Below are 14143 nucleotides of genomic sequence, written 5' to 3' on the forward strand. Positions count from 1 at the left end.
CTGATGCTTTCTGCTGAGACAGCACTTTCTTGGCTCTCCAGCGAAACCTGTACTGGTGCCACTGCAACAGGAAGGGCTGCAAGGAAAGAGGTGGGGCACAGCTCAAAGAGATGTTGCACAACTCCCCAGTGCAGGGAATAGCCCACCCCAGATCCCCTGCTTTCCCTCTTACTTCCCTTGTTTCTGAGCAGAAGGGCAGCTTGGGAGCAGAGCCAGCCTCAGGCCAGCTCCAGTGGGCTGGAGATGCCTGTGGCACTGAGGGGCTGCTGCAAGGTCACTGCCTGGCTCTCATGGAAGATGCTGCACCCCTAAATAGGACTGGGAGATGCTTCCCTTTGAGAGTTTCTGATCTGCACCCTTCCCCATGCCCCACCAGGTTCTGCTGGATGTGGGACTCAGTGAGACCCCAAGATCCCTCACTGGGGTGTTGCACCCTGCAGGTGACAGAGCCCTGCCTTCTGCCTTCCTGAGAGAGTCTGGGTGCCAACTTGGGACCCTGCAGGTGAGGTACAGGATCTGCTGCCTGTGTTTTCCCCTGCAGGACAGTAACCTTGGGCTCAGCAGAGAAGGACACACATAGCCCTGTCCCAGATGTTTCTTATTCTTCCCTGGAAGTGTAAGCTCTGATTGGACACTCCATTCCTCCCTGTCCTTCTGCATTTGCAGTGCCAGGGGCAAGCTGGAATCACTTCTCTCCCTGGCAGCTTGGGAAGGGGTCCAGGATATTGATGGTTCAGGGAAGATGCATGAGTAGAAAAGAAAACCCAAGGTGTAGTGGTAGAAGAAGCATTTATTTATACTGATGGGGAGGTTGTGACAGGATGTGTCCCAGTGCCAGGAAGGCTTTTGCAGTGGTTAGTGGAGCAGAAGCAGCAGCAGGCAGTGATTTCCCACTCAGGAGCAAAGAGCCACAGCTGGTGACAACTGAGAGTGGAGCTTGAGTGCCCAGGAGGACAGAGGGATGAGAGTCCACAGCCTCCAGGACAGTGCAGGCAGGCTCAGCATGGAGGTGAGCACTGCAGTGGTGACTCACAGCTTGGCCAGTTGGGAATGCACAGAACACTTCTGGATGCTCAGCCTGCAACCATCCCCATGTGCTGTGGCACTAAAGCCTCCCACACACCCAGCGGGGAGCAGCCAGGCAGGCAGACACCCCACGATGCTGTGGGAGTCCCTCAGGCTGTCTCTGGGGACACCAGGAACCCGCTGAAGACGCTGTCAGCCTCGGAGCCGCTGTAAATGGAGCTGCCCTGGACAGGGTTGGTGGTCAGGGACACGTGGTCACCCTTGGCCAGGCTGAGCACGCTGCTGCCCGAGTTCACCTGCAGGATGCCGCGGCTGTTGTTGTCGCAGAAGCTGACCACGCCCTGCCCGTTCTTGGTGATGCTCAGACACAGGTCTCCGCTGGACACCACCTGGAAGCTGAAGTAGTAGAGCCCGGGAATGCTGCAGGTGAACTTCCCAGTCTGGGGGCTGTAGGAGTTCTCCTCGTTGGTGATGATCCTGTCAAACACCACCGTGGTGCCTGCGCGTGGCGGGGCCAGCCTGGAGGCGGAGAAGGCGGGACGCGGGTGCTCCAAAGCATTGCCAGCTTGCCCTTTCTGCCCCGGTGGCCCTGGCAGCCCTGGCATCCCCCGAGGGCCTGGCCGGCCAGGTGAGCCACGCATGCCTGGTGGGCCAGGATACCCTGGTTCACCTGCATCCCCTTTGGATCCCTTGATGCTCGAGCTCAGTGCTGCTCTCCCTGGGGAGAAGAGGGAAGGAGAAGGAGTTCATGCCCATCTGGCATCTCCTGAGCTGCTCCCACAGCCTGGGATGCTCTGACCAAGAGGCTCCCAGGCCCCCAACATCCCCAGCTTCCTCTTACCTGGCTCTCCCATGTCACCCTTCTGCCCTGGCCTCCCATCACGGCCAGGGACTCCAGGGGAGCCATTCTTGCCATCTGGTGCCCTACAGACTCCGTCCTCCAGCAGGGCCATACCCAGCACTGCTGCCAGGATGCTGGCTGCCAGCAAGAATCCAGGGTGCATCCTGCTTCCTACAGCACAGGGATGAATTGGGGATGGAGGCAAACACACACAGACACGCAGGTGCCCTCATCAGGTGCATCCACAGATCTACTGCATTGTCCAGCATGGATAACCGGACACCACATGCAGGGAAGGGTTTTGAGGCTGTGTGATCCGAAATCACTGATGGCACTGAAAATCTCTAGCATGCCCATGGGATTGGAAAGCCCAGGACATGGAGCATGGCACATACCCTTTCCTCCATGCCCTGGGCATGGGTAGGGGCACCTCAGATGCCTGTAGAGGATGTTTATTCCAGTTTGGGGGGAGACGCACTGCTGTGTGGGGCAGTGGCCCCATGGGATAGAGAGCACAAGGGAGGAAAGGATGCAAAGACACAACAGTGCTAAAGGGGAAAGGGGAAAAGGGCAAATGATATCCAAATCTCCAACATGCAGAGCTGGGAGAGAGGACATGGATCTATCCCAAAATCGGAGGTTCTCAGCCTGGGACAAGTCTGCAGAACCCAGCAGTGTCCACAATCACACAGAGTAAGGACAGATCCCTGCAGGTTCCTCTTCCCCTGCGTCATCTTCTCCCTGTTTTTCTACTTTAAGCCCTTGTGGAGGGGGAAGTGAAGAACAAAGGAGGACAGGGAGCAAGGACTGGAAAGTGGTGGCAGAAGAGATGAGTGTCCCCAGCTGTTTGTGGTGAATTACCTTGGTGCAGAGGCTGAAGACAGGGCAGTGTGAGCAGCTCTGTTTGCTGGAAGCTCTTCTCTGGGAGTAGGGAGGAAGAAGAGAGGGGTGGGAAGGATGAACTTGCATTCACTGCAGTTTGTCTGGTTGGAGAAGGGATGTATTAAGTTTCACTTTCTCTCTAAGAGAAAGAAACTTGTTCCCCTTTCCATGCTTGACTCTGGCTTTACTGGAAACAGCTTGGTCAGGGAGAGTGCAGCACCACTGGGTGCCCAGCCTGGCCCAGCAGCAGGGGCTGGTGGTGACTTGGAACAAAGCAACATGACTGGAGGATGCCCACAGGCTGCTGAGATGGCAGAAGGGGACAGGTGATGGGAGTACCAGGTGTCACAGCCACCCAAGGGATGCTCAGGGCAGGAGATCACCCTTGGAGGCTTCTGCTCTGGCTGATGGGCAGTGTGTCTGTCACTTTGTCATGGTGCTGCTGGGTGCTGACCCCTCCAGATGCCCACCTTGGCACTGCACTTGGATGGAGCAGGATCCAGCAAAAGTATCATCAGTGCCTGTGTGGCTCAGCTGGGCCTCGAGTATTTTGGCTGGATATTAGGGAAAGGTTCTTCCCCCAGAGGGTGCAGGCACTGCCCAGGCTCCCCAGGGAACAGTCATGGCCCCAAGGCTGCCAGAGCTCCAGGAGCGTTGGGCCAATGCTCTGAGGCTCAGGATGGGATTGTTGGAGTGTCTGTGCAGGGCCAGGAGTGGGCCTGATGATCTCTGGGGGTTTCTTCCAGCTCAGGATAGTCTGTGGTCCAACGATCTCCTTCCCGCTGCCCTCACTTCAGTGCTTTGGGGACCTGGTGTCTAGAGCAGAGTGGGAAAAGATGAGGGTGTCTGGCACTGATGATGCTCTCACGTCCCTTTGGGTAGCTGTGTCTTGCACCAACCAGATTTGGGCAACCCCAGGAACTGAGTGTGGCCTCGAGGTGAAACACCAGCACCTCCTATCACTGAGTGCAGGGAATGAGTCCAGGGGTGCACATTCAGCTCTGCAGAAAAAGATCCCCAAGATGTCACCAGTCCCCAAATCCCATCACATGGGCATGGGACATGCCACAGTGACTGTAGCAGGTGAACATCCTTGGGACCCTGGGGACCACCCAGGCCTTCCCATGGGGGACACAGTGGGCAGTGAGGAGGGGGCTTCTCATCCATGTTCCCTTGAGTATCCTTTCAGGAGTCCTGTGGCAGCTGCCCTGGCCTGGAGCTGGGGCTCAGGGGAGGATATCCAAGGAAAGAGGATGGTAAGCAGAGCTAGGATTAGGGTGACTCCAAAGTCCAAGGGGCTGACAAACCCCCTATCCTCTCTGCCTTTTGCTTCCTGCATTCCCAAGGGAGGTGCTGCATCATTTCCAAAACAGCTGAAAAAGGCAATGACCAAAACTCAGTCCAAAGACCCTTGCCAGCAAAGATCTGTCACTGAGTTGGTCTTTAATTCATTGACTAGATGTCTGGTTAATGCAATATGTTACACATTTTAAATCAAAATGTTGCTCCATAATAAATCAGATGCCCAGAAGAAATGTGATTTTATTTTATCAGCAGAGTTCACCTATCAACTCAACCTGTAACCATGTCAAGACAAGATGATAGGTAAGTTGAAAGGATCTACCTCTGCCAAATGGTGTTTCTGGACAGTAATTGTATTTCTGTCCTATTGGTCTTTCTTAATATACAGCCCAAATTAGAGCACTCCATCATTTCATCCAGCATTGATTGATGGCTGTGTCCTCATGCTCTGTGTCCTTTGTCTTCTGCTGTCCCCTTAACCCCATTTAAATGCCCAGTTACAGGGGCTGGCTGTGGGTTTCCAGCATCTCCGGGAAGCTGGTGTTGGTCCAGGTGTTCCCTCCCACAGATCCTTGAGATTTCTGAGAAGTGTTTAGTCTCACTCACTTGACTTTCAGAGTACCTGTGGTCAAGGCACCCTTCCTCTCCCATCCTCTGAACAACTACTCCTCCTCCTCCTCTGGATCTGCAGCTGAGACATCCCAGGCTGGTTTGGGTTAGATGGGACCTTAAAGCTCATCTTGTTCCATCCCCTGACACGGGCAACGACACTTTTCATGTCCAACCCGGCCTGGGACATTTCCAGGGATGGGGCAGCCACAGCTTCTCTGGGCAACCTGTGCCAGGCCCTCTCCACCGTCAGAGGGAAGGATTTATCCCCAACACCCCATCTGACGCTGCCCTCTGGCAGTGGGGAGACACTGACAGCGACAGCCGTGGCTCCAGAGCTGCCGGCGAGCCAGCCCGAACACTGCACGGCGCCATCGCGGAGGCTTCTGCAGGCCCAGCTGCCGGCACTGGAAGGCCCAGCCCGGCACCCTGAGGGTGCTCTCTCCGCCGGGAGCAGGGCTGCGGCGGGCCCGGCACCCTAAGGGCGTTCCCCTCCCGCCGGGAGCGGGGCTGCGGCGGGCCCGGCACCCTGAGGGTGTTCCCCTCCCTCGCCGGGAGCGGGGCTGCGGCGTGCCCGGCATCCTGAGGGTGTTCCCTGCCGCCGGGAGCGGGGCTGCGGCGGGCCCGGCACCCTAAGGGCGTTCCCCTCCCGCCGGGAGCGGGGCTGCGGCGGGCCCGGCACCCTAAGGGCGTTCCCCTCCCGCCGGGAGCGGGGCTGTGGCGGGCCCGGCACCCTAAGGGCGTTCCCCTCCCGCCGGGAGCGGGGCTGTGGCGGGCTCGGCACCCTGAGGGTGTTCCCCTCCCTCGCCGGGAGCGGAGCTGTGGCGGCCTGGCATCCTGAGGGTGTTCCCTGCCGCCGGGAGCGGGGCTGTGGCGGGCCCGCAGCGAGGGGACGCGCCGCGAGATGGCGCTGCTGCCTCGGCCAGCGCGGTGCCACCGCCGGCGCCGCCCTCAGCGCGGCGGGATGGCCGCAGTGGGCCCGGCGTCCCGCGGCCTGTCCGGCTGCAGTGTCTGCCCGGACACCTCTGCCAGGGACCTCGCGGCCTCTCGTGGGCCGGGATAACCCATCTTCCCAGCGGCCCCAAAGCCCCTTTCCCCGGGCTGGGGGCGGTTTGGCGCTCCCTGGGACGGGGGGACGAGCGGGGTTTGCTCGGGGGCGATCAGGCCGGGGCGGGAGGTGCGGGGCCCGTACGGCCCTGCTGGGCTCTGCCTGTGGGGCAGCTCCAGCAGAGCCAGCCCGCAGCATGGAGCAGGAGCTGACACCATCAGGGGACCCCAGACGACATGGAATGGGGCCAGGTGCAAGGCAGAGATTACCTGGACTAGCCAGAGGATGTTCCATATACCCCCAGGTGTCACAAAATCATCTCCAAAGAGGATGGTGCCTTGGTACTTGGTGAACCTGAGCACTCGGGTGAGCATCCACATGATTTAGAGCACCTGTTATGGCCTCTCGGCACTACTGCACACCCAGGAACTCTGCTCCAGATGATTTTTACCTCAAGCACCCCTCCTCCTTTCAGCATGGGGCAGCTCCTTCTCCTCTGGCTGCCTTCCCAGCTGGGGGTGCCGGGTGAGACAAGTCAGTGCCCCCCGGCCCTGCAGCCCTTCGAGGAAGGGAAGTGACCCCTGCACAGCCTCCCCCCATCCCCAGTGCCTGCAGGCACAAAGGAGTTGCTGACAGCAGACAACAGGGAGAGATGCTGCTGCGCTGCCTTCCCTGCTGGGCATCCCTGGGGTGCCGAGCTGACAGGCAGGAGCTGCCAGAGAATCAATCAGGCAGCTGGCACTTACCTGTCCTGAATGGGAGGCAGGGATGGTGGAGATCAGCAGTGCTGGCAGGTAGCGCACACCCCTCTGCTGCCAGTCACCAGCATCCCAGTCGGCCACCTGCACCCACTGGGAGGTGAGGACAGCTCACAGCATCCACCTTTCTGCAGCCGCTGCTGGCTTAATGGTGCCTGAATAACCAGGCAGATGGATGTTGCAGCTGTTGAGCTGGGCTGTCCCAAATAGAATCAGAGAATTACATGAGCATAAAGTTTGAAAAAGCCCTTTAAGATCTTGGAGTCCAAATATTAATGCACCAGGTTAATGCCAGGTGCATCACTGAACCAGGCCCCCAAGAGCCACATCCATATCTCTTAAATCCCTCCAAGGATGGTGACACCACCACTGCCCTGGGCAGTTGTGCCAGTGCCTGATAGCCCTTTCAGTGAAGGAACTTTCCCTAAGATCCAGCCTGAACCTCCCCTGGTGCAACTTGAGGATATTTCCTCTTGTCCTGTCACTTGTTACCTGGGAGAAGAAACTGACTCCCACCTAGATCCATCGTCCTGGCAGGGACTTGTGGAGAAAGATGGTGCCCTGGAAGGATTTCATGAGATGTCAGGTGAAAATCGGGCAGCAGAGGCACTTGTCACACTGTGTCACACTGTGTGGCACACTGCCACGTGTCTGAAATGTTTTTAATTGCTGTCCCAGGGGATGAGTTATTCCTATGATGGATGCTTGCATAGAGCAGGTGTCAGGAAGAAACACAGGTATGCGGTTTAAGAGCCAGGATTTCAGGCTCCAGCCCTTGCTGGCTGTCTCCTGTCATTGATGCACATCTCTGTTGGCTCATGGGACAAGAGGAGATAGATGAGTGCACAGCAGCCCTGGGCAATGCTGGGAAAGCTGGTCCCATCCCTCTCTCTTGTTCCCTGTTGAGGATGTCAGGACTTGTCATTATTCGACATCTATTGGTTAATTTGGCTGATTGTTCCCCATTCTTTAATGTATCCGTTATTTATTTATTCTCTGGTGTAACAAGCAGTTCCAGATTGATCACTTTGGCATGTAAATGAGCTGCTCTAGTGCTTGTCACTGAAATTTGTAGATTGGGGGAGTTTGCAATCAAACACAGCCGGAATCTAAATTACAGCATTTCAGGCAATAATAGCAGGGAGAAGACAGGAAGGATGTGCCATAAATAAGATGGGATCAGAGCAGGGTGCCCTGAGCTGTGCTGACAACACGCCAGGAGCCCCAGGGTGAGCAGCAGGAGTCCCTGCCCTGCAGAGCTGGGATGTACTGGCAGGCCTGGCTCCTTCCCTAGGGGAGAAGGGCAAACAGAGGAAGCAAAAGGCTTTTGGGAATGCAGGGCCTGGCTGGGGACCAAAGAAGACCCAGCCATGGGGAAAGTGTTTTCAGGACTACAGGCTGCAGGGAGCCTCAGGACTCTAGCACAGAATACTTATTTGATTGCCACCATGGATCATGTTTGGCATCTTCCCACCTCCATCAAAAGTCAATCGATGCATCCAGGATGAGATTCTGTCCCTCCTAAGGTCAGTAAGAAAGATCACACCATGTAAATAAGAGATCAAAGTGCCCTAGGCCTTCCTGCAGGCAGTGGGCACAGCTGGGAAGGGATCAGAGAGCCAACCTGGATCTTTGCAACATCGGGGGAGAAGAGCCTGTACCCTTCCACGCCAGGGTATACCTGGAACAAAGTCCTGCCAGAGAGCAGTGATGGCCAACAGGCAGTGTGCTATGGGTCTGAGCAGAGCTGCAGAAAGGACCTCAGGGTCCTGGTGCATGGCACGACTATTCCATAAAACCAAGAGGAAAAGGAAGGATAAGTATTGGGATGTTGTTGTTGTTGTTGTTGTTGCCTTGTAAAAATGGCACTTCAAGCTATTTTTAAACCTTTAGGGGTGTTCAGGAGCTACCATGGACTCTCCTTAAGGGGTGAGCAGGCTCAGGACTCATTGCTGGAGTAGGGAAAGGGTTAGGGTGGGAATCAGCGGGCAACAGGCTGAATGTGAACAAAGCTCAGATGAGCTGGACTGCTGCACTGGGGAGAGTGCTGCACAGGGAAGAAGGCCAAACAGAGGAAGCAAAAAGCTTTTGGGAATGGTTCATGGCCACCTCCCTGCTCATGGCAGGACTATTCCAGCATTAGATCAGGGAGGATGTGGCTTTGCCTACCTGAGTCTGGAACCCCCCAGGGACAGAGATCACCATGGCTCCAGTGAGCTGTCTTAGAGCTGGACCACACACAGGTGAAGAGACATTTCCTGATGTCCATCCCAAATCTCTGCAGGTCCCCCCTGTGCCCACCATCCCTAGTTATGTCATTTGGCATCACAGATGTGTTTGGCTCTGTTTCCTTGCAATTATTCCCAAGCAGCTGCAGCAGAGATCAGCTCCCACCTCACCCTCCCCTACCCCTGGCTGACAGCGAGTTGGTCTTCCCACTGCTGATCATAAGGATGAACAATTTCCCTTGAATTGGCCACACTCTCCCCAGTGCAGCAGTTCAGCTCATCTGAGCTTTGTTCACATTCAGCCTGTTGCCCGCTGATTCCCACCCTAACCCTTTCCCTACTCCAGCAATGAGTCCTGAGCCTGCTCACCCCTTAAGGAGAGTCCATGGTAGCTCCTGAACACCCCTAAAGGTTTAAAAATAGCTTGAAGTGCCATTTTTACAAAGCAGCAACAACAACAACAAAAACATCCCAATTCTTGTCCTTCCTTTCCCTCTTGGTTTTATGCTACAGGTTCAGGAGATGAGGCTCTGAGACATCCTAGACGTGGTGGGATTCCCTTCAAACCCCATGTGATGGCCATACTGGAGGGGAGGCACAGGGTGCCACTCTCTGGGCTGTGAGTTTTGCTGCCTCAGTTCTGGTTCTGTGGAGTTTGGACTCTTTGGGGCCTTTAGGCCATGGTGACACCATCAGGAATCTCTCCACCAGGCAGGGATGTGCTCATCCCAATGGACTGGGAACCATCAGGCACTGGTTTGCAGCAATGTTGTGCCTCCCCACTGGGCTGGGATGACCAGCACAGATCCTCCCTGCATCCTGTGCCCAGACAGTTCTGGAAAGCTGCCGGAGCATCATGCCCCCTTCCCAGACTTATTTCCATCCTGTGACCTGCTTTCCCTGACATCAGGCCTTGAAAATGCAGCGGCAGTTCCCTGCAGGTGAGCATCAGTGTTAACTGGGTCATGGCAGCTGCAGGTCTGTGCTGGCTGCAGCCAATTACACCTCATTTCTGTTCCAGCTCACTTTGCACAGGGGCTTTTCTGGCAGCTCAGCTCCCCTCTACCTGCCCTTGGCTGCCAGATCGATGGGAGCTCCCAGGCTCACTTGTCTGCATGCTCAGTGTGGAGGGCGGCTGATTGCTGATCCCGAGGCTCTGATTGCCTCTTCCTGTGGCCAGCAGGGCCCCAGCATGTGCCCCAGGCTCCATCAGCCAGCCCTGCACTCAGCTCTCCCAGGGAATACCCCAGCAGTGCTGAGCACAGCTGGAGGGATGCTTCCAAGGCAGGGAGGTGTTCAGGCTGCCCTAGGCTGGAGGCCACAGTGCCTCCCTGTCCCTGTGCTCTGACAGCCACACACCTTGAGTGGAGGGACTCTCAGCCCATGGCAGGGGGCTGGAAGGAAGGAGGTGGTCTTTAAGGCTGCTTCCAATCCAAGCCATTCCAGGATTTGATGGTCCTGGTCTGATGAACACAGACCATCAGCAGGTCTGATTTTGGTGGCTCTCTGGCTTTGCTCCCAAGCAGAGGGCAGCAGTACCTGTATCCTCAATCCTGGGGTGGCCCACACGCTTCCAACATCCTCTGAACCACTTCCATCAGCTCAACAGCTCCCTTGCCTCCATGGACACATCCCAACCTCTCTGCTTCTGTTAGAAGCTCACCCTCCTCAGCCACCTCCACTGCCTCCCACCCAGACACACCACCTTCCCAGCTTGGACACACCACCTTCCCAGCTTGGACACACCACCTTCCCAGCTTGGACAGACACTTCCACTTGCAGTGGCATGAGCCACTCAGGATTCACTCCTCTCCAAGTCCTCTCCTGCATGCAGAGGTCAAACCCATGTCCTTGCTGCCAACTCAAAACCAAATCAATCAGCACCTCAGAGGCCTCTCCAGACGCTTTGTGTGGGGCAATTGTGTGGCAGCCCAGCACTGACTCCCTGGCCTGGAGTTATTCTTCACCTGGACTTTTAATTTCAGAGCTGCAATGAGGGATATGAAGAATCCCAGCTTCTAATTAATTACTGACTTCCCTGTAATTGATGCAAGTCACTGGCTAATTGCACTGTGGGGAAGGTTACTCTGAATGCTATTTTTCCAAACACCCCAGTGGGTGGCCCAAAGTCCTGAAACAGCTCCACTCTGCAGATCCTGAGGGAAGTTTGCACTGGTGGCAGAAGATAGCTGTGATCATCTGGCCTGTGTATGCCACCAGAGAAGAGGGGAAGCACAGAAGCATCCTCTGGATATTGGGAAGGAATTCTTCCCTGTGAGGGTGGAGATACCCTGGCACAGGGTGCCCAGAGCAGCTGTGGCTGCCCCTGGATCCCTGGCAGTGCCCAAGGCCAGGTTAGATGGTGCTTGGAGCAGCCTGGGCCAGTGGAATGTGTCCCTGACATGGCACGGGGGGGCACTGGATGAGCTTTAAGCTCCCTTCCAACCTCTCCATTCTGGGATTCTATGATTCCATGGTCTGATCTGGGGGACACAGAGGTCCCAGCATGAGGCCAAGCACAAGGTGATGCATGCAGGACCCTACAGCTGGGCTTCATGTGGCATTTCACATGGCAAAAAGACTGCATTTTTGTTTCCAGGTCAGATTTATCCTATAATGGGACATATTTGGTTGCATTAGCCTTCATGATGAGGATTCAGGCCCAGGCAGTGAGATCTCTAAGGCGCTCTAATCCTTCCGGTAATGTCTGATTTTTTTCAGTTTAATTTACTTGGAGAAGTCAAATGAAGCCTCTCATTTGCCACAATGATACAAGGAGATTACAGCTTGTGCCTCCCATTCTCAGTTCTGAGCTGGATGAAGCTCCCTAATTCCCTAAAAGCCCATATTATTGGGATGTGTGTTTGTTCTCAAGTGTCTCCTATGCTGCCCTGATGTAGGATCCCCTGGGTAGAGCCATATCCTTGCACTTGGAGCTGGATGTGCCTTACCAGGGCTCAGGAGGGGATTTACTGAGCCTTTCAAATTGTCTCCCTCACTAATTAACAACCAGGTTTCAGGTTCAAAACATGCACTTAAATAAACTGCCAAAGTGCATTTCATTAATCTTAATTAATGATTTAAATACTCGGAAGCCTCTGCTCAGGCCCTGTGATTGATGGTGGCTCTGTCACCCTTCTTGTCACCCCTGCCTGTACAGTGGGGACAGGGACAAGGACCTGTCCCTTTGCCTGCTGCCTCACTGTCCAGGCTGGGCACCATTCTGGAAGGTTTTAAGTGCTTGATCAGAATGAACAAGTGACAATTGTTGCTCTACACAGGATAACGCCCCTGAATATAAACTCTGTGTTTTGGGTGTGCAGCCACTGCAGCAAAGCGTGCCAATAGCCAGGGCTGGTGGAAAACAGACTTTGCAAACCACTGGAGGGAAGAACTGGGCAAAGTGGGCAAGAAATTGCACTTCAGACCCCTGCAAAGATCCGTCCACATCCCTGCAGGGCTTGGACAGCTCAGGGGGCACAAAGAGTCTTCATTGCCATCACACCTGAGGTGGCACCAGGAGCATTTCCCAGTGCTGAGATGCTGAGGGAAGACTTTCCATCAGATGCACACATGGAACTGTGGAACTGTGCAGATGGTCATGGAAACATGAATTAAAGGGGAAGGACCCTCCTGCATTGCCAAAAAACTGCTGCTGAGTCTGAACGTGGAGGCTGCACCCTGGACTTGCTCTCTGCCTGCTGGAGGATCTCTGCCAAATCTCCCGGGGAATTAGGGTAGAGATAACTATCAATTTAGAGACCAGAGGATGTGATAAAGGCTTGTTTGCACATCCACAAAGGCGCAGGAAGAGACAATGGCAGGAGGGGGAGCTCAAACACTACCTTGGGGCTACCCTGATACTCCCCAAAGGAGAACCATCAGCCCACCAAGTGTCCCGAAGTCGTGGTGGGCACAGGGACACAGTGCCGGGTGGGGACCCACACTGAGGAACAACCACCTTGTCCATGGCCCCTTCCAGAGATGTCCCAGCAGAGCCATCTGTTCCAGTGTGGAGGTGTGAAATCATCACTGGAAGTAGCTCCCAGGGTCACCTTTTGGACCAAAGATGCTGCTGCCCTGGGGTGTGAGACCTCACGTGGGATGTGGGGGAAGAGCATTTTTTGTGGATAAACTGGGTGTCTGAGCCCAGCTGCTGGAGGGATCAGTGCTGCACATAAGTGTGTGTGTACTTCTATTCTCTCTGTCAGACCTACACCCTGCTCAGCCCCAGGAGCAGCAGGATGAGGCACGTTGGTGCTGTTGCTGCTCATGTGCTCTGAGTGGCCAGGCAGGTGTCCAGGTGTACACTTACACAGCTATAGAGGTGTACATGCAGTACAGGTGTGTGCTGTACACATCTTCAGCTTCACTACTGATAGCCCTGGGCACAGGCAGCTGCAGCAGCCTCACGTCCCTCAGCTGCTGGACCCAGCCTAATGTGCTCCCACTAACAAAAAATACCGAAGCCAACAATTTAGTGAATAAGAGCTTGGGAATCAGCGAAGGAACTACCTACACTTGTCACTGCTGTGTCCCTGCTGCAGACCCCAAAGTGCTGCATCTCTGGATGTACAGGCAGGGAGAGGAAAAATAATCTTTTTGGAGAGAAGACCAAGAAAGTGTGCCCATGCTGTTGTTCTTCCAGGAGATGAGCATCCTGCCGCTCCTCTGGGATGGCAGCAGCTCCGTGCGTGACACGCAAAGCCTCCCTCAGCATCCAGCTACCCTGAGCTCCCTGAGCATCCAGCTAACCTGAGCTCCCTGAGCATCCAGCTAACCTGAGCTCCCTGAGCATCCAGCCACCCTGAGCTCCCTCAGCATCCCAGCTACCCTGAGCTCCCTGAGCATCCAGCTACCCTGAGCTCCCTCAGCACCCAGCTACCCTGAGCTCCCTGAGCATCCAGCTAACCTGAGCTCCCTCAGCTACCCTGAGCTCCCTGAGCATCCCAGCTACCCTGAGCTCCCTGAGCATCCAGCTACCCTGAGCTCCCTCAGCTACCCTGAGCTCCCTGAGCATCCCAGCTACCCTGAGCTCCCTCAGCTACCCTGAGCTCCCTGAGCATCCAGCTACCCTGAGCTCCCTGAGCATCCAGCTAACCTGAGCTCCCTCAGCTACCCTGAGCTCCCTGAGCATCCCAGCTACCCTGAGCTCCCTGAGCATCCCAGCTACCCTGAGCTCCCTGAGCATCCCAGCTACCCTGAGCTCCCTGAGCATCCAGCTACCCTGAGCTCCCTGAGCATCCAGCTACCCTGAGCTCCCTGAGCATCCAGCTACCCTGAGCTCCCTCAGCTACCCTGAGCTCCCTGAGCATCCCAGCTACCCTGAGCTCCCTGAGCATCCCAGCTACCCTGAGCTCCCTCAGCATCCAGCTACCCTGAGCTCCCTGAGCATCCAGCTACCCTGAGCTCCCTCAGCTACCCTGAGCTCCCTGAGCATCCCAGCTAC

At 55.7% G+C, this 14143-nt stretch overlaps 1 protein-coding gene across 1 annotated transcript; it reads right to left on the bottom strand.

Moving 5' to 3' along the window:
• Nucleotides 1-772: 772 nt before the first annotated feature.
• On the bottom strand, nt 773-2787 carry C1QA (complement C1q A chain). Its single transcript, XM_059487527.1, has 3 exons — nt 2729-2787; nt 1868-2038; nt 773-1744 (listed from the first exon to the last, which is right to left on the bottom strand). The coding sequence occupies exons 2-3, from the start codon at nt 2028-2030 to the stop codon at nt 1176-1178; spliced, it is 732 nt and encodes a 243-aa protein (XP_059343510.1). The 5' UTR covers nt 2031-2038; nt 2729-2787; the 3' UTR covers nt 773-1175.
• Between the last annotated feature and the right edge of the window lie 11356 nt (nt 2788-14143).

Source organism: Ammospiza nelsoni, chromosome 22, assembly GCF_027579445.1.
Source record: "Ammospiza nelsoni isolate bAmmNel1 chromosome 22, bAmmNel1.pri, whole genome shotgun sequence".
NCBI classification, from domain to species: Eukaryota; Metazoa; Chordata; class Aves; order Passeriformes; family Passerellidae; genus Ammospiza; species Ammospiza nelsoni.

Bases quoted from the DNA above. Each gene is read 5' to 3' on its own strand.
- C1QA (XM_059487527.1), bottom strand. From the start codon at position 2,030: ATGCACCCTGGATTCTTGCTGGCAGCCAGCATCCTGGCAGCAGTGCTG. The intron at 1,745-1,867 runs GTAAGAGGAAGC...TCTTCTCCCCAG, and splicing joins GGGTGACATGGGAGAGCCAG to GGAGAGCAGCACTGAGCTCG.